At 42.4% G+C, this 20,905-nt stretch overlaps 1 protein-coding gene across 1 annotated transcript in view; it reads left to right on the top strand.

Annotated features, from left to right (window-relative positions):
- The first annotated feature begins 4,858 nt into the window (after positions 1-4,858).
- ADTRP (androgen dependent TFPI regulating protein) overlaps positions 4,859-20,905 on the top strand; it is a 30,251-nt gene continuing 14,204 nt past the window's right edge. Inside the window, exons 1-3 of the mRNA XM_052697843.1 lie at positions 4,859-5,263; positions 12,317-12,451; positions 13,808-13,909. Coding sequence (XP_052553803.1) covers positions 5,111-5,263; positions 12,317-12,451; positions 13,808-13,909 — 390 coding nt within the window. The 5' untranslated portion in view covers positions 4,859-5,110. The remainder of the gene's footprint in view (positions 5,264-12,316; positions 12,452-13,807; positions 13,910-20,905) is intronic.

The following is a 20,905-nucleotide window of genomic DNA, read 5'->3' as shown; positions in this document are numbered from 1 at the left end:
TTTTCATCCACCAGGATCACCAAGTTCTTCTCTGGAGGGCTGCTTCTCCCAGTCTGTATTCGTATCTGGGATTGCCCCAACTCAAGTGCAACACCTTGCACTTGGCCTTAAAGCAGAAGAGATTTTAATCCCCTAACTCCTACCTAATGGTTCTGAAACACAAGAGATGTGGGAAGCCTGGCTGCCAGTGAAGACCAAGGCAAAGAACTCACAGAGTACCTCAGCTTTCTTCTCCCTGTCTGTTGAAGCCAGTTCTCTCTTCTTATCTTTGTTGGAAATATTTCACTGTAATGTCATAATTTTCATTCATTTAATGCTATCACAGGTGTCAAGTTAGTTATTGTTACGCAGGAAGAGTTGTTTCTGTATCACAGTGACATTTCATTGAGCAGCGTGAATAAATGCACAGTTTAAACACCAGTTTAAAACTCACTGTATTGCACAGACTGAAATTGGAGCACAGACACAAATAGGGCCACCTGCTGCATCCAGCTTCTGCCAGCACACCACTTGTCACCACAGGACTGAAAAACCCCTCTGAACTTTGACAACATAGAACAAGTTTTAAAAGAACCATTCAGAAGAAGCCTATTAAGATGAGAGAAAGCACTTCCCGTCTTGGCCTTAAACATCCATATGAATAAAATCTCACAGAAGGTGAGGATTGAGAGGCCCATGCAGAAGGATGCATGATGTCTTTCAACAGTTAAACTGTTCTTTCCATGAGCAGCAAGCAGCAGTTGTAGCACTAAAATTTGGAGAGCAAACAAGGTCTCGGGGTATTTGTTTTTTTTATTGGTTGCAGCTATCACTGCCATGCAATAAGGCAAAGCCCTCAGCCCAGATTAGCAGTTAGAGCATCTTTACATTTGTCACTCACACAGCTGTGAGGAAGAGCTGGAAAACTCAGACCCCTAGAAGCTACTAAAGCCTAAGACAAATAAAATCAGAAAGAATTAAGTCTCATGACTTACACTAACCACATGATTTCCAGGAGCTTGCCTCAGGATTCGAGGATGCTTGGAGCAAAACTATACCAGGCTTGCAATTTTGTCAATTATGCTTCATTTTGAATGTCAGAACAGTTACAGAATTGTTTCTGTAACCATTATTACAAACGTCCCCAAGGATATAAAGCTCAGGCAGACTACTTCTACATGCTAAAAAGCTTTCTTGGCTAACATTCATCAGATGGTGTGTCTTTGCACAAACCCCTACAACACCAACAGCTACCAGAACACAGCCAAGATATGCTCTATTAGCTCTGGAAGCGCTCACATAAGATACAGAAGATGCCACAGAAGGGCAGCCATGGGTCCTGCTTTAGGGAATGCATCCTCAACACAAGCCAGCATATGACAGCAATAAATTAACAATGAACAATTTATGACATTCAAGCCTAGGATAACAGAATTGCATTAAGGATAAAAACAAGCAGCAGAAAATTAGAAGAAAAACTGCACTTACCTCACTCTTCATGCTTTGTTCACCCAATAAAATCCCTCTGACAGGAGCAAGTTCCATTTTCACATCACTCACAGATTCTTAGAGCGTGCCTAGGAAAGAAGCTAGGCATAAAGACCCAGCTTGGCTTTCACATCCCCAAAACCTTTCCTGTGTGGCTTCCTTGGCTTTGAGTCCTTCCCTCCCACCTTCCCTTAGTGCCATCCACCTGCTGGCAATTTCCTGCTTAGCCTCATTTTGCCATCAGTGGAGGAATCTCTGGCAGAAAGCAAAACTTGCCAGTGTAAAGTATAATAAGAAAGTCACCTCACTAATTGCTAGCCCACGAGAAAGCAGGAATGTTTGTTTCTATCAACAGAGGCAGCTTTCAAGGCATGGGGCCTTTTCTGTGTGTTACACCTTGCAGCCCATTTGAGTATATAATCACACAAACACATGATGGGGATGAGGGCTTATTGCTCCCTGTTTTGCTCTCATTACAGACAGGTTGAGGTGTGAACCAAGCACTCCATGGTAACAATATGCTTAATAAGAGGAGTGCCTGTGCCAACTATTGGAGACACTCTGTTGCATCTCAAACAGACATGTTGGTCTGTGCTAATAACATCCACTACCTGAACCATAATAATCATAGCATCACAGAATGGTTTGTGTAGGAAGAGACCTTAAAGCCCACCCAGTTCCAAACCTGTGCTATGGGCAGGGCAGCCACCCAGCAGATCAGGCTGCCCAGAGCCCCATCCAACCTGGCCTTGAATGCCTCCGGGGAAGGGGCACCAACATCTTCTCTGAGCGTCCTGTGCTGGTGCCTCGCTGCTCTCTGAGTAAAGAGTTTCTAGTGAGTGATTGAAGGCCATTTCACAGCAAAACCAGGTAAACTAGTTAACTCTCTCCCTTAGAAGAGAATATGAGCAGAGGACATTTTGCATATGTAAGGTGTTTCACAGCTCCGGTTAGTCATCACTGTCCTTTAGTTTAACCACATTATTACGCCAAGTGGGAGCCCCCAGTTTTCTTCAGCAAAAACTCAGCTATCACTGCTGTAACTGGATGAGCCCCTGCAGCATGCTGGGAGCATTAATACATTCATGTAGTTCAGCTGCACACGTGAGCTGGGATGTGGGATCAAGCAGATGGATAATAGGATGTCCTCTGCCGATCCTGTCTGCTCTGCAGCAGTACTAGATATGTCTGCATCCTGATGTGCTCCCTCTTTCTTCTTCATCTTCAACTCTTGAAAAAAAAAAAAAAGTTTTGGGTTGAATTTTCTGTTCCACTGAACTTTGAATAGATGTTTATCCCAATGGGGAGAAGGCATAATGTACTGCTTACTGCTTTTCCAGTGTATTTCCTCCCTGCATTGCACTGGCAGCACAAGACTCTGTGAATCACGGTGTGTGAGACTTCAGACGTACCTGGCACTCATCCTTCCCTTGCACTTTTTCTGCATTCTGTAGCTAGGCTGAAGGATGCGTATCCTGCTTCTTGTAGACGGGAAAACAAAGCAGATGGTCTCAGTCTGTGGGACAGGTGTCCACATCAAAAAACTGTCACCATACTTGACACTTTCTCAGCCCTACCGGCCACGATCTTCCAGAAAAGAAAAACATACCTTGCCATTTTGCATACATTTACATTTATTTGCATGAATTCAGGAACCTGCTGAGCAAAAGCAGACGCCTTCCTGTTTTTAAAGTTGCACTGTAGCAAATCCATCAAAAAGACTGGTGTGAAGATAACTTGTGAAGTGCTGAATGCCAGGTGCCTTTGATATGCAAATCAATAATAAAAAGGGCCATACTCCATGCCATACTCCTATTCTACTCCTGCCTTTTGTTGCAGGGATGAGTCTTAATATGTCTTAATGAGCTGCAAAGGAAGAAGCTCATGAATCATAAAACCATTAAGGTTGGAAAAGACCACTGAAATTATCGCTAACCTGCCCCCACCATGCTTGCTAACCACATCCCTCAGTGCCGTATCCACACATTTCTTGGACACCTCCAGGGACAGTGACTCCACCACCTCCCTGGGGAAACTGTGCCAGTGCATCACCACTGTTCAGAGAATAATTTCTGTACCAATATCCAACCCGAGGGATGCAAATTGAGGTCTTTACCTCTCATCCCACACTGCCTCTCATCAGACTGTCTGTGAAGGCAACTGTGAAGTGTTCTCTGCTGGATTTCCTTGGAAAAGGCCAATGGCTTTGTCATTGTTCAAAAACATATTCCTTTTTTTTTTTCCTTCACTTTTTTTTTTCTAGTTTTCTTCTCCAACCTCAAACAACCACAAAAACATCTATATCTACGTCTTCCTAAACAAGTCAGAAATATCTCATTTGGGCTGGAATGCTTAGGGTATCTGGATGTGGGTAGTCCAAACCAGGGGAGAGGTCAATGAAGTCTTACTGAAAGGACTATTTCCCAACATACATGCAAATCACTGCCTGAGCTCATAGCAAATCAACCCACGTGGAGCCTTATGTCCAGTATCAGAGGGGAAAAATAAATCCAAGAGAAAAAACAAACCAATTCAAAACACAGCAGATTGCTCAACGCTCCCTCTAGGACAATTGGAAATGCTAAAAGACTTCATATTATGCAATGTGCTTGGCCAAAGCCAAGCCCTGCCCAAGGAAAGCCTTTGCAGTGACAAGAGGAGCTCCTCATTGCCACATCCTGCAGGGCTCGAGCATGGAAAAATACCCAGGTGGCAATTACTGCAGGCAGCACTGCGATTGTGGGGGCCCAGATAGGAAGTGTTGGGTCCAGTGCTAATCAGGGCACTTTGGCAAGGTGGGAGAGGACGAAAAAATGAGCATTTCCATGAGATCTTCACTCTGTGTCCACGGTGTGAGTGCCAGTCCTGCTCTCCTTTACCTCAGCTGGTCACACAGTGGAAGAGGCTCTCTGGATGGCAGCGCTAGGGGAGCAGGTGGGTGAGGAGCTCTGTGCTGCTCTGGCATTGTCGCCTACCCCCATGCTCCATCCCCTCCAGGGTTTGCTATGTGAAGGGCTCCAGCTTTTTCCCATAAAAAATGTCAACGCTCGGTGTTTTTCAACTCAGAGAAACTTTGCCTACTAATCCTCTCGGCTTCCCTCCCACCTCCCCAGCCTATTAACAACTCAGTTTCACTGAGCACTGTGTTTCCCTTTGGCACAAGGGAAGGCAGTCACAAAGGCTGCTCAAAATGAATCAGAGATGTGCCTATACCTGGAGCTACAAGCGAGCAGAATGTCTGTTTTCACTCACTTGTTTGCATCACAGCCACTTACACAAAATCAGTAGCAAAGCTCCCCCCAGACTTTCACATTAAAAAAAAAAACCAACAACAACCAACCACCAAAAAACTTATGTAACTCTGCAACTAATCTTTGCTAATCTTGAGCAAGGCATTTAAATCCAGGGAGTAAGCCTATTCTTTCTCTCACCCTCCAGCCTCTCTTTGCAGTAAAAAGGGGAAAAACAGAAGCAAGGTTCACAGCATTGTGAATGTTCCTACCAACGTGATTAAGTGGCACAGGGGCCTGAGTCTGCTCAGAGGCGGCAATCCCTCCCTCCCTGCTGCCTCCATGCACAGCTACCGAGGGCCTTAAAAGAAAAGCTGCTTTCAGACTGATTACCACTCGCTTTTTGCTAAAGCATGGAAATCTCTACTCTCGCAGCTTACCATTGCCTTGTTCTTGCCTGGTATTTTTTCGTCCTCTATTCACTCACACATCTAAGAACAGAAGAACGGCCATCTGAAGTGTTCCTTTACGGTGGGCAGTGGAAATATTTGACAGTCCTCAATCTGGTAAGCAAATTGTGTTGTACAGTGATACCAATATGTCTATTTGTTTGTCTGCCGTCTGTGCCTCAAGACATATGCAGCTGGTGGATTTGCTGCTGTTAAACTGCTTCCTTTAACGGTTTATAGCCCAAAGGGAGCTCAGTGGGTGCCTGTGCTTGTGCAGTGAAATGTAGTCACAGGTTTTATGCAGGAAGAGCATTGGCTGGCAAGCTGCTTGGCTTCTGAAAAGTGAGTACTCCACAGCAAGCTGCCTCTTTGTGAAAGATGTGCTACCAGTGAGAAGAGGGGAACAAAGTAGAGTATGTCCAGAAGGACTGATGCATGCAATCTAACCTTAACTAACAGTTAAGCAACAGCAATGAATGTTATCATGCTGCTTGCAATTTGACTTCCGCTCTTCAGTAGGTTGCATTTCCTATAAATTCAAGATAGGGTGAAAAAAAGCATGGCATAGTGCTAATTTGAGCGTTCAGAGTTTGGAAGTCAGTTTAGAACACAAGGGGAGGATGTTCCAGCCTACAGAGAGATGCTTGTGACATTATTACATGTGTTTTAATAGTGCTGTCAATGCTGTTTGCTGCATTTCCAAAAATTACACTGAAAAATGTAGACCGTAATGCGTTCTGGTTCTCCTATTGTGCTGACATTACATGAAGCAGACATAAAATGAAAGTGCCTGAGATATTCTGAGGTTGAGCACTTTTTCACAGCCCAAAATGTTCATCAGTGACTCGTGATGACGGCAGCAGTGGGGTGGAAAAGCTGAGCACAGGGAGAGGGTTCCTGCAGGTGACAGATTTCAGTTAACCTGAAGGTGAACGAAGGGATGGAGGTCCCTTTGGTCTTTTGTTTGTTCTATGTGACAGTCAGAGTTAAGCATCAGTGGGAAGCCTGGCAGTGGATGTATTTATATTTACTTTTACTCTTCAGAAGGAGACACCTCGCTGCAGTGTTCATTGGAAGCCTAAGGTGTCCCCAGCTCCAAGCAGGGCTTTTGCACACACTCAGGGATTTTGGGAAATTTAGGTCCCTTCCAGCCTCAATTTTTCTGTTATTCAAGGAAATATTCACAACCAAATTAATGGCACACAAAGTGGCTGATAGCAGCCTGGGCTTCAAAGAGCCACAGGGTCCTTGTCAGTGGGCAAGCACCAAATGGAAGGATGAGGACATATGCGTTGCTTCAGTCAGGATGACATATGAGTGGTTTGTTGTTATTTTGTCTTATTTTCTTATCAGTACACTTAGACTTTTTTGTGAAATTTTCTATGTTATTTTATTTTATTTTATTCTGAAATGCCAACAATCAAATGGCCAGGATTCAACTACCTTATGGATATTCAGTACTTCATGCAGGGACATCTTTCAGTAGCCTAAAACATCTGTAGTTAAGTCCTAGACAAGCTGCTCCCTGTGTGCCCAGCTCCTCTCCGTTGTCTTTTTTTGGATTAAAGCTGTCCCCTCTAAAGCACCAGCCATGCTTCTGTTTTTCCAACCATGCCCTCGGTCAAAGCAGCACCTCCATCCTGCGTCCCCAGACACAGTTATATTGAGACCTACCACCCCAGTATGCCACAAACCCTTCATGCATAAGATTGAGAAAACAAGTGCCCCTCTCCCAGCATTTTGGGAAGCAGAAATATCCATTGGAATGGATATTTAGGTTCCCTTGAACTTAGTATCCAGCGGTTGATCAGGGAAAAGCTACGTGCTCAAAGACAAGATGATGTGGAGGTGTAAAATGATCTTTCCACAGTTCTGCCCTCTCAGCTTGCATTCCAGCGGCACCCAGACGTACCCAGAAGGTAAACCTAAGCTGAGATATCTAATACTTATTCAAAGCCTACTTCTCATCTCTATAAACGAAAATCATACCTGTTTATACTTCTGGTTCCTCCCATGTCCCATGGCAATGGGTTCCACAATACAATGCCTTGTGTGAAAGAGCAATTCATTTTGAAAGAGCTTTTCATTTTCACCATGAATTGGGCTCCCATTTACTGCTATGTTACAATTGTCCATTGTTGTTCACTTTTTCTTTGCTACTCATTACAGACCTCTACGAGATTTCCTCCCCTGGTTATTCTTTTCTTCAAGCTGAAAGTCTCAGTCTTTTTCATCTCTCTTCACAAAGGGCCAATACTTTCATTAAAACTTCCTTGTTGCCTTTCTCCTTATGTTTTCTAGTTTCATGAAGGGCTAAGTAGGACAGACTGCAATGGTTGAGCTCTGAACACATATGTATACAGTGGCTTAAAGTTGTTTCCCAGTCTGTTTGTTTCTTAAAAAGTCTTAACTGATTCTTTTTTCTGATGACCGTTGAGCAAGGAGCCAGCAGTATGAGGCAGCTGTCCACACTGAGCTCCACATTTCTTCCCTGAAGAGCCATAGCTAATTTAGAGCCCACCATCTCAAAACATATAACTGAAGATGCTTTTTATCCGGAAATACTCCGCACTGCATTTACCCACACTGATTTCTGCCTTTCTATTTGATCTCTCAGGCACCCGGTGTCCTGAGATTCTTTGGCAATTTCACAGTCAGGCTCAGCTTCCACAGAAAAAAAATAGAAAAAGACTTACAAAGCTTTGCCACCTTCACATTCATGCCCTTCCCCAGCTCATTTATGAATCTGCTGAGCAGCTCATATCCCATTAAATCTCTTTGAGCTGAGGCCCTTGCTCCACTTCTCTAGTCTTTCATCTCCAGTCTTCAACCACGCATTGATCTGATACAAACTCTACAATGGAGCTGTCAGCCAGCGGGAAGGTAGAGAGGGGCTGCCTTGCTCTGACACAGAAAAGGTGGCAATAATGCAGGGAGTCCAAATTCCTCTTCCATGGTTGGCAGCCCTTCTGCCTCAAAGAAGCTGCCTGACACCCCAACTCTGCCGCATGGGATGGAGCCCCCCCTAAGGTGCACGTGCCTGGCATTGCATTTCCTTGCATCCCCTGAAAACCAATGGTTGCCCAGATAGCTCCTTCCCTACGCCAGTGCCCACAAACAACCACTGTGCTGTGCTCCTGCACAACTGGGAATAGGCCCAGGAGTGCTTTGGGGTGCCATGAAGCACAGTGCCATGGAAGAGCTGAGAGGCTCCCAACACGCTGTGCTGATGCAGAGGAGCTGCCATGCTGAGCTGTGCCCTTGAAGCTTTCCCCAGAGCCGTGCAGAGCTCTGGTTCAGCTCTTCTATGTCTTTCCTGCCGGGCCATGATTGCCTGGCATCTGGCATCATTTGGAAACTTTCCCCAAAAATTCCTCCTACCAGCTCAGAATTGCATTTTAAAAAGGCACTAAATTCAATCCAGCAGAAAGCTGCTGTGGCCAGCTCACTCTGGTCTGCTATGGAAATATGGGGAAGGATGATGATTTCCAGGAGATGGGAATGCAGTTTGACTCCCAGCTCTGCTGGAGGGATGCTGGAAGAATTTCTTCTAGATACGGTTGTCTTCGAGCACTGTGCACAATGCCTTGCCAGACATGTGGTGCTCCCAGGAGAGCTGCAGCTCTTACTTTCCTTCACTTTCATTTATCTATCTAGTGATCGTAGCAATCGAGATTCAGAAGGGAAACAATATTTTTGTTGAAATAAAAAAAAAAAGCAAAGTGGATTTTCCACTAAAGGAGTTAATTGACCGACTAGGGAACAAGCAGAAATGTTAGATAAAATTAGTTTTGTATTTATTTGTCTGTGATACAGAAGAATACCAACAGAACCATTCACTGCCTGAAATAGCTGAGCTCATGAAAATCTGCTCTCTGCCATAAATCTATTAGTAAATCACTGAACAATGAGCACACTGCACCTTCAAAAACTATTAATTGCATTCCTGCTCCATTTTAGCCCTTATGCTTTTGCCTCATATAACCGAAATATTTTCAGTTCTTGTGGAAGTTCTTTTACATATTTCCAAGTTGACCTCTCATTCAGTACACCTATCTTTCAGATGTGTGAAGGGACATGTGTCTGCACTAAATGTGGACTGTTATATCTAATAGGTCAGTCCAAATGATTAGATTTGTTTCCCTTTCAGGGCACAGTTTGGAGCCCAGTTTATTTCTACAAGTTTGAGAATTCAGTATGTATATATGTCTGGTCTTACATGTGAAAGTGAATCATGCCAGAACAGAAACACCCCTTTGATCAGTGGATAAAAATTACAATTTTCCTTTGTCACAATGACTCTTAGTTTGGAAAACTGATCTGGCAAATGAAGGGTTTCTACAGCACCTTGCACCATGGAGCTGCGCAGGGTCTGCAAAGGAAAGCAACATCTCTCCAAAAGGGATTGTCATATCCTTACTCTCTCCCTTGGGTTAGTTGTTAGCTTTCTGAATGCTTCCAATCTTTGGGAAGTTCACAGGACATATGGGATAATTTCATGTTTTCATGTCGATTTTTTTATTTTTATTTTTCAAATCTCAACATTTTCCCAACATTTCTCAACATTCATAGAATCATTTGAGCTGGAAGGGACCTTTAGAAGTCATCTAGTCCATTAGTGAAGGGCTGCAAGATTTGGATACACTTTTTTCTTACAGGAATAAGACCAAGTTTGAAAGAGTGCAAGTTGGGAGCTCTGATTTAAGTCACTGTTTCTCATCCTGTCAGAGGGATGGTTCTTGCTAGGTTCAATTTTCTGCTCTGAAAATTATTTGTACGTCTTTCCATTGCTTCTGAAAATACAGGATGACCACAAAGTAACTGAATACCCTTTGAATCCACTCCAACGGACATAGGTTGAGCCATGAGCAGTACATAAAATGTGCTGCTGAGACAGGATTCAAACTTCTCCAGGAGATGCTCTTAGCGCTCAGCTAGAGAAATGAATCAGGCTACATATTTGGATGAGTACTTTCCATTCAGAAGATAACTTTCTTCTCCCCTAAATAAGACAGAATACTTCACAGACTGACATGGCTGTTTTGGAACTCTGTGTTTCCTTTCAGATTTGTTTGTTTTAATTAATTTTGAAGGGTCATGGGGAGGGAGAAGCCTATCTCTGTCCTATGACTAATATAAGGCTGAACACGTACGAGATAATAATAGCCCCATCCTCTGGGAACCATGCCTTCCCCTAACTGCTTTATTGGTCATTAGTCACTATGTGTCACCAGATTGTCACCACCCTCATGCTCAGTTTTCAGGCTTTTTACAGAAAGTTACTGCTGGCTCTACAGGGTGTAGCAAGAGCTTCTGTTTATTACCAGGCTTTTCTTAGCTCTTCAAGGACTTGGTTTTGGTGTCCTGGTGAGGCCAAGCACTCGGATATGTGTTTGGGTTGAGCATGTGTATGGCTCTAAGCACACTGCACCCTGGCACATACTTCTATGTATCAGAATCATGACTTGGAGGTCTGAATCCCCAAATGGACTCAGATTCATGCCCAGAGAAGCTGCAGAAGCTCCATTCCTGGAGGCATTTAAGGCCAGGTCACATGGGGCCCTGGCTGGCACTGAGTGACAATCTTGTCTGTGGCAGGGGACTGGAACTGGATGATCCCTGAGGTCCCCTCCTACCCAAGCTGTTCTATGATTGTATGAACTTATGCTGGGAACCAGCTGGTTTAGATACCTTGGAGTTGAACAAAACCACGTGTGCATTTTTATATAAAAAATGCAGCTGTTCACCTCATGCTCTAGAGAAGAAACATGAGGTTTTGCAGCTGAACCAGGTGATGCGACCTCATCCTGAGTGGCCACATGCAAGGCATCTTGGTCTCTAAAATGTTCTATCAAAGCTTGCAGAAGTCCTACTGTGAAGAAGGGTATGGTGAAATCAGTCCTTCCTTCCCTCAATCCTTTTCATAACAGGGATTTTGGAAGGAGAAGTGCTGCACTAATTCTGTCCCCTCCCAAGCACCACCCTTCTCAGCTCCCTCACAAACTAATGAAGTAATCAGCAACAATTTCAGATACTTCTCTTGAAATAAACATTGATTCAGAATAAGATCATGGCAAAAGAGATCTCATCCTGAAAGCTGTAACACAGCATTTGAGCATCAGTAGCTGTCCAGAATTTGCTGTAGACTGATTTCCCCATGTTGCATCACTTTGGTCCGCTGCAGCCTGAAAGAAGAGGCCACCCCATGAATTAACAGAACCAAACCAGACTCAGCTGTCTGAATGCGAGATAGCAGGAGATTTTTTTCTGCTTGGCTTTGTGTGTCTGACACATCTGGTTCAGCATGAGTTGCTGTGATAGCACTGTGAGAGAAAACAAAGTAATCAGAAAAAGCAGTATTGGCTTAAACCACAATATTCTGACAATTTCATACACAATTTCACACACAATTTCACATGCAATTTGCAGAATTCTGTTGTGTCACTTACCTGATCGTTTACAAAATCCTCCTACCATCTTCCCTTAGCAGCCCTACACTCATACCTTGCATATGATTTGTAAGAAAGATCCCACACGCACTCTGAAATTCATTAGTTATGTTTTAATGTACCCAGCGTTAGTAAAGTCTGGATCTCTGCTTCCAAGCACTTGAAATCCTTCCCTCAATCCCCCTGAGCTAAGCAACAGAGGTTCTGGTTTGGTGACTTCTGCAGCTGGTTTTCTTACTGGAGCATTCTGAGCTCCTTGGTTCGTACAGCCCTGGAGTCAGCTGCTCTGTGAGTACCCAGAGAGAAGACCCTGCACTGACTAAACCATGGGAGAAGCTATCGAGCAGTTCCCTTACAGGAAACATCTCCTGACACATGCTAAATTTTGTTTACTTCTGTTCCTGCTCAGACACACTGAACATAACAATTAACATACGAGGCGCGATGGAGCTGCTTTCAACATGTCCTTCCATTCCTTGATCCGAATCACACGACACATCTCTGTTTAGTCTGTTAAACGAGATACCGTTAAAGTTATCTCCCAAACTACTTTATTTAATCACTTTCAGTTAGTAAAAAAGATTTAGCCCAAAGCTATTTCCCTCACGCGGGCTTGCAGCTCGTGAACAAAACAGCTCCCTGAAGAGCAAGAATGGAGTTCAGTAAGGAACATGCTAATTAAAGCTGGATGAGTTTTCCTCATTAGATGTAATTACTTTAGTTTTTGCAGGCTGTCTTCTATGGGGTGTCCTTCCTGGCTGATGTCCTGAGGCTAATTAAGGAACTGCGATGTGCTAAGTGCGTAATTTCCAGCAGAGACCTTCTTTTCAGTGTCCTGGCTTTCCCAGTGTCCACAGTAAGTAACTTCTGTACATACAAATAACATTTGCATAGATGTGAATAGCAAAACATGCACACATGTCAAAGAAATAAGGATTGCAGACCTTCTTTTACCATTTGAAAACAGATTTGGACCATCTAGAAGAGCAGACAGTGTAAGCCTTTAGCATCCACGATTGAATACAAAGCTTCTTGTGAAAACTTCAGGGTTACTGTCCCCAAATGAACAGAGATTGACCCCAAAGGGTGAAGTATAACCCCTCTGTTAATCTTATGTTCCAAATAGCTTTGGAATGATCCACTTATGGCATTTCTCAAAAGGGCAGCATGGGCCAAGAGGACATGAGAGGGTGCCTGGGAGACAACAACGCCTCACACCTCCTTCTCCAATTCCAGCATGACTTAAAATAAGCACCAGAGAGATACAGCTTCACAGGACATTAATTATTGTCATAGTCTACATTAGATTCACCGTGGATCACCTACTCCCTCACAGACAGCACTGTTTGTCTGGTGCTGAGTGTTGGAACCCATGGGTACCACTGCGTGCGAATGAAGCCTGCAATCACCTCTGAATCTCACAGGGCTGAGAAACTGCTTAAATCTTGTCCCCAAGCAGCTCGGCCAGCTGGCTCACTAAAGAAATTCTGCCAGGGATAGAGAAGGCTTATTTATCTTCCCTGCACAGCAACATCCACCATGTACTTGTCCTATCCCCCATGCATCTTCACCAGCACAGAGGCATAACACAGTCACATTCTTTCAGCTTGTTTCCAGGAGACACAATGTATGCCCAACTACAAAGCCAGGACAAGAAACTGCAAATCAGTTTCCAGATGTTGGTTGCTGACACCAGAGTTTGTTTTCTCCTTTTCAGTTCTCCCGCTGTAAGTCCTCCTTTATTGGAAAAGATGGGTGCCCACCATGTTGCTTGCACCTGAAAATTAGAAATTAAGCTTAGAAATTAAGTGAAGGTAGAGTAAGTTTTAGGCGAACTGCTCTAGAAAGGTCTGTTTTTACTTCATTACCAAGCAGTGTGGCTTGACAGCCAATCCCTCAAAGAGAACTTCTGGACCATCAAAAAATCCCATCTGCAAAGGGAAAAAACATTTAAAGTTAATCACACATTCCCCAGAAATGTCAGTGCTGTCAGTTTATAAAAGGAGTTTTCTCACATTATCAGCACAGAACACTGCACCTCAGTGTAAATTCTTTACGTTGTAACATGTGAGATACATAAGATTATCTGGCAATATCACCATTTTTCATATGGGAGATATTTTACCTTCTCGAAAACGAAAGCACTGCCCAAATGCCATCAATTCCATTTCTCTCCTTTTGAAATGTCTTCCCTCTTGTGTTTTGTTTCCAGTTTGTTTCTATTTCCTTTTGGATCCTGTACACCTACAACCGAGAGCTGGTTTACCCCAAAAGCCTTGATGGAGTCATTCCAACGTGGCTAAATCACACCATGGTGAGTAACAAACACTCCTGCCTCTTGCACAGCAGACAGCCTTGGCAATGTGCATCCCACCATTGCGTTGGGCATCTTTCCAGAAAAGTTTTACAGCTTCTTCTTTCTCACCTCCTCCTTCCTGCTTATCTGACGTTGATGTTGAGCTGTACACAACAAACAGATGCATGTGCTTGAAGTTGCCTTGAGAAGCCTTTTAGCACACCAGGAATGTCAGTGAATCATTGCTTGTCAAACCTCTGAAGCCAATGAAATGATGTGCAGTCACAGGGAAGAAAAACCTTCTCTGTTTATTGTAGCTCGAAAAAGAAATTGTTTCTGCAAACAGAAGTCTGTGACATACAAAATGGCTGGGAGAATAACAAAGTGTTTCTTAATTTTATTTTAAAAAGGTGAAAGAACCAAAGAACATCTGACAGCTCAACAGCTAATAAGCTAACGTGTGCACAGCTTTGAATAGCTGAATCGAAATGATTGTTTACAGATTTCTAAAAATACTTTCCAGATTTCTCCTTCATTTGCTCTGGCTGTTTTTATGATGTGTTAAATAATCACATATTTCTCATCAGTCAAGTGTAAGGAGGATGACAGCAACATGGAAACCGTGAGTGGATTGTAAGGTCAGGGAGGCCTCATGGGAAGGGGGAGAGAAGGGAGAGGTTCAGAGCTAGACTGAACTGGAGGAGCCAGAAAGTATGAAATAAGCGCACAGAAGCCTCAGCTTCACTTCTCTCCAGACTTCATTTCTTCAGTGCATCCCTTCCCAACCCACTGCAGCAGCTCAGCTGTGCTTTTAAGGTAAATTTGTTAAGAGTTTTGAGTAGCCCTTTGGTTGAGATACGTGTTTTTGAATGTATGTGTGTGGAATCCAAACACATACAGGCACCGTCCGCACTGATGATATCTGACTGATAAACAGCAGCCATCGTGCACTTTTAACCTTATCACCTGCTCTCTGCCCACCAATCTATCTGCACTGGGGCTCTTAAGCACCACAGCAAACCTCTTAATAGATGGAAAAGGGCACCGTTCCTTCTTAAATCCCGAAAACATTCCTTTTGTCTTCAATATCATACTGGCTTTAGGTCCAGAATTGGGTATTGTCGGCTTGCTGAATGTTAAAATCTTCACAGCAGAAGATGTACTGGGGAAGGGGAGGGTACAGGATGGTGGTGAGGGGAGATAGGCTCTGCTTCTTGTTTTAATCCCAGCACACAGCTGAGAATTTGCCCTTTCCATTTCCACATTTGTTTATGACACGGAAGGTTAGGAGCTGCAAGAACTTGCAGTTTTATTTTATGAGGTAGAACTATTTGCAGGAACTCCTAAAATGTGTTCGTTATAACATCTTCCTTACCCTACCTACATCTACATTTCATAACAGAGTCATTTTGACAACAACAAAAAGCTTTTCCATTTCAGAAATGTCAAAAACGGGTGTTAAAAAAGGAAAACAATTCTTCCTCAAAATTATTTTGACGAGAGAAACTTCACATAAAGCAAACCTCTATCACAACCTGGTATTTTATTTCTAAAGCTCTTAATACACTGCAGACATCTTGTGCTTGACAGTTTCTGGGTGGTAAATTTTCTTTTCCTTAGCTATTGAGTGTAAGACATCTGCCATGAGTGCAGACTGATCTCTGCTATTGTCAATCCGTGTGTTTTGGGACACTTTCTCATCATGGGGCCTCTTAGAAATCATCTGCACATCACTCACCAGAGCGCAACGTGCACTGCACTGCACTGTCCATCTCAGAAAAAATCTGATAAACCCTCCAAAAGAATGTATTTGATAGAAATACCACTTCTTCCTCACTGTGGAAGCAGGTGAGGTGTGTAGCAAAGTTCTTTTTGCCAGAGGCAAAAATTCTAATAATGCCATGATAAAGATTTGGAAATAAATCTTCAGTGCCCTCCAGAAAAAAAAGCTCTCTTTTAGCATTACAAAAAGCTTTATTTCCAGCCCAACGGGCATTCAGGTCTTCAGCCTTAGCTGAGGTATTTCTTTCTTCCAATCCAAAATACTCACTGGGAGGATCTGGGGAGCTACCAACATTTTAAGGGGCAATCTCTCAGGTACTGATTGCCAAGCAAACACTTTTTCGCACACTGCTGTGCTTTATGGCTCTGAGATTACAGACATTTTGCAGCAGACTGAGGCAGCAGCTATCTGACTTTGGTGGAAAAAGACATCAGTGTATCAGCAGTATATGTCAGTGCTGTGTCATTTGCAGTGGGAGTTTATCTCAGCCTATTTTAACACGGTAAATAGGGAAGGCATATGTTGTTATGTAACTAAAGAGTGAGCCTAAAAAACAAGCACACAAAATCACTTCAGGAATATAAAGCTTCTTCGGTCCACAGTGATGCTCCAGCACTTTCCCTGCAAAAATGAACTAGCCACTTATTTTTCTCACTCCCTGCTCTCAGAGTGGGAAGGTGTCAGTGCCTTCCCACCACATAGCCAGAATCATCCAGAGCTTCCATTTTAGGCGAGTCTTAGCAGTTTCAGCTGAAACATTTCCTATTCTGCAGAAAAGATGGCTAATGCAGAAAAGAATCTTACTAATAGCTTCCAGCTACCTGGGGTTCTCTTATAGCTTACTACTGAGTTTAACCCAAAGGCTTTGCCTCAGTTCCATCTCCTGTTTGGCTGGGATAACAATGCTGCTTTTGTACCAAGCTCTGGGAATCACAGAGGAAGAAAAAACTACGATTTATGTCTCCAAGAAAATAATTGTATTTGAACAAGATTTTTTACTAGACTAAGATGGCTGGGACAAAAGATACACTGGTCCATTTGTCAAGCAAAATTGTTTATTTCTTTCCCAGTTATCTCTTTTCATGCAGTATCTGGATACTCTCCAGAAGACCACTAACTGCTGGAGACAGCTTGGATTAAATCATATGCATGTATTATTCAACTTAATGGTAGTTTAGGGGAATACCACATTTTGATGGGGCTGATGGAATTGGATGCTGAACAAAAAAGGGCAATGTTGGGTCAGAAGAGATCACTCAAAAATACATCAATGTTGAGCAGATGCATTGCCAAAAATGGAAATACTATAGTTGTGTTTCCATAAAGGAGGTTTGTATTTTATTTTGGTTTTTTTTTTTTTTTTTTGTCTACAAGTCACAATTCCTGTAAAACACAAATTTTCTTTAAAACAATACGTTTTCCTTTATTTTTAGGTTGTGGCTAATTTTAGCTTAGCTATCTTTTTCCTACTTTATTACGTAGCCATATTACCCCCTTCCTTCTTGAAAAAAAAAATCAGCATTTTAGTACCGTAGGCATTTTAATGACATGTACTTATGAATAGTTACTGATCTGAAGAGCTTGTAAGAATAATAGCTAGGACTTAAAAGGAGCAAAATGATAAACAGAGGCAAAGAAAAAAAAAAAAACACCTGGCAAACTCTCAACAAAGTAGACAACATAAACCACGTCATCTACCTTTGAACTCTGCTCTGGTGAAGCTAAAATGCCAAGGTGAAACTGAAAGTAAGAAGGAAATACTGTGGAGTCAAAGACTTGAGTGCTCTGACAGTAAGAACGGGGTCAAGACTTGACAATCTTCTTCTCATCTTGGAGCTTCTTGGTGTCTACAAGCTCCTTGTACCTAGCTAAACCACTGCCTTCCCTATGTGGACACAGCCACACCAACAAAAATGTTGTGTTGCAAGAGTATGGTTTACCTCCACCTGGAAAAGAAAATGAGGTGTATGCGTGCAATTCACTCTTACTCATGTATGAGGGTATCTGTGTGGATGATTATATTGTTCAGTACTTGAGGAAGCTGCTGTGACACTGACCAGCCTGGGGCATACAGAATTACTGTGTAGAGCAGAACCTGCTTGTCCAAGCCACTCCAATTAGACTCCTGCTCCAAATGTGTACACAAAAACAGTTTCATTTTTGGCCATCTCAAACAATTCTTCTTGCAATTGGTATTTAATGCTTAATAATTCTTGTTACTTATACAAGAGACAAACATTTCAATTTGTTTGCATTTCATAGAATCTCAATTTTAAGCCGTCTGGCACCTATGGACCTTCATAGGTATCCAGTCACATTCAGCTTTTGGCAAAGAAGAAGAATGTGTGCATGAGGGCTATGACACATTAATCTCCTCACACAGTTTAACTGCAAAGATGCTTTGCTTTTCCCAGCACTACATATATTTTTTTTAAGTTCCCATTTTTGTTGACATAAGCTCATTTCCTCCGGGAGAAAGTATGTGTTTCACAGACACATGTTATGGCAGGGAATCCTCCCTGGCTGCTGCTATTCTGGTGTGCACAGGTGCAGCCCCCATATCCCACCCTGAGAAGGAACATCTGGATGAAAGTATTCTGCAATGAAGGATGTCATCTCAGTCCCACGTCAGCTTCCATCTGCGGTGCAGCATCAGCTCCTAGACTATGCATCTAATGCCAGGCAGAAATGCAATTAAAATTCTGTCTTTGACACTGATACAAAACATTTGCTAGTAATGACTCAGATATTCAGCCAGGACTTTGTTTGCAAAAATGCCTACAGAAAATGTCACCTCTGATACTGCTTTACCTTTGATCATACAGTTGGTCTGATGTTTCATCCGAACATGCTCCCAAACTACCTATGTGTACAAAAAAAAACATGGAAAAAAATAATGCCTTTAAAGATAAGCATGAATAGGCTCAGGAAAGGGAGACACAGACAGTAGCTGAAGTTCAGTGCAGAGTGCTACTGGACAGGAATTGAGCAGTAGTTTCCCATTAATTTGGTACCATGTGTGCTCATAATAGGGCTCCTCGTACTTCCTACTCTAGCTATGCGAGCTTGAATAGTGAGTTCTTGAGCATGCTCTCATGGCCAAGATTGTAAGAGACAGCTGACAACTCAGAGAAAATCAGTTACGTTGCTAAATATCTTAATGAATATCTCAATGAACAATGCTGCTTAAACCTTTTTCCACTCCAAAATTAAAAAGAAAAAAAGAGGAGATTCAGAGAAGAATTAAAAATGTATGCAGACAAACTGCAAAAAAAGATTTTAATGGAGGCATTTGAATGAAGAGAGTATCTTAGCAAAATAAATCCAAAGAGGGAATTTATCTCAAGATGAAGCCAAGAAAGGAGAGGACATGCCGGGATCCAGAAAGTTATGAGGAGTATATAAAACTAAACAGTGTCTATGGTGACAGGAAGCCATTTAGTTTTATTATGAGAAGACACAAACACGGGTATCTACCATGAATGGTTTTCAGCTCACAAGCACTCTTGGGAATTTGCCTGAAAAAAAGTGCTTTTTCAAAAGCACTCAATGGTGTCCAACTGAGCCCAATTAAATTTAGTTTGGCCAGTGGTAAATGTTTGTGAAAATCCCCTGCTAAAGTCTCACATATTAATGAAAAGCAGACACAGAGGGTATGTAAATGCAGACAAATGAGAAACAAACAGCTATGGTCAGCCGTGGCATCATTTCCTTGACTGTGGAGTCAAACAGGGTCAAGCTGAGTCAAACTGAAATGCACGCGTTAGGCGTGTGAGTGATCTCAGCAGCTCTGGGGAGAATATTCATGGCCTTAAAGCTCAGCAAAGCTGGAACCTACAGCTGAACAACAGCTCTAACCGACCCCATCTTCTTAGCCCTAGGAAACTTGCTTTCACTTATATTCTCAAGGGCACAGCAAGTATATAATGTTGAATAAACAAACACAAATTACTGAAAATAACATGTACTGGAAGTGAAAATTCCATGTGGTCTTACCCAACAGTGGAAATAACATCCAGCGAGGACTGTTTATCTCAGTTTAAACTCATGAACCTGAAATGTATCCTAGGAAACAACTGACAACATAGGGCAGGAAACAAAAGAAGAGGGAAACAGGAAAATGTTATAATTTCATCATTCTCTGTGGGAGACAAGATAGCGTGCCAACATTTCAAACAAAATTCAACATACGTTTAAGAAACCTTTTCCCCTGTAGTCAAATGCCAAAGTTCATGAGCAAAAAGAAGAATGTACAATTTTATGATTAGGTCAGCTTCACCTGAGTTTGTCAGAGCAAAGAAAGCAAATCCAAGCTGAATACCCTAAGTGACCAAAAGACCCACGGAGGGCTTTTCAGTCAAATGACTGGAAAAAAAATTCAGAAAAACAAGTGTTTTTGTTAATAAAGTGATGATTTTGAAAGTCCCATATCCTTCTTCCCACTCTACAAATAAAAGAATTGCCACTCAGAATGCTTCTATTCTTACTAAACTTGTAAGCTAAGAGCTTTCCACGACAGAGGTTGTTAGACAAGTAAATTAATACTTAAAAGAACAGAAAAATAAGTACTAACAGGTTTCCTACCAAGAGAAAAAACATGTCTGTGATTCAGTTCAGCTCACCAACAGGCAGACCAGTACACACCACTGTTGTTACACCCAGTTTTCCATATCTTGCAGTAAAATAGTTTATTCTCCAAGATAATTATTTTTGACACTTTCACTGTTTATACAGGAAACTGAGAAACTGTTAATTGAAATAAAAAAAAAACCTGAGTCAGTGTTTCCAGCAATTTTTGCCAATGTTTTGATCTGTGTCAATCTGAGCTTAATTATTATGTTTTCTTTAAAGAAGGAAGCAAAACTTTGTCTTTGAATTTGGTCCTGTACAAACGCTGTTCTCTTTAGACAAAGCATACCTAAACAGGGTTGAAAGTTTGCTTAATGAACTGCGGACTAGAAACCAGTGGTAAAAATAATGAGAGGGGAAAAATACATCTTTTTTGAGGAGGATGTGAAAAGACTTTAAAGCCTTTCAGCAGATACGATTAGCTATGATACACAGCCTATCGCTAATGATGCTGCCAAAGTCAGCGTCTATCAGCTATGAGAGGGAAGTCATCTGGAAAGCTAACCGAGTGTCATAGGCAAAGGGCAGGCTCTGCATTCTGTGGCAAGCTAAGCTTTCTTCTGGTATCTGCTGTATAAATATGTGTCGTGAGGAACTCATCT

This window comes from Tympanuchus pallidicinctus, unplaced genomic scaffold (genome assembly GCF_026119805.1).
Source record: "Tympanuchus pallidicinctus isolate F22 unplaced genomic scaffold, pur_lepc_1.0 scaffold31, whole genome shotgun sequence".
Classification (NCBI taxonomy): Eukaryota; Metazoa; Chordata; class Aves; order Galliformes; family Phasianidae; genus Tympanuchus; species Tympanuchus pallidicinctus.
This window is presented reverse-complemented; position numbering and strand designations above follow the sequence as displayed.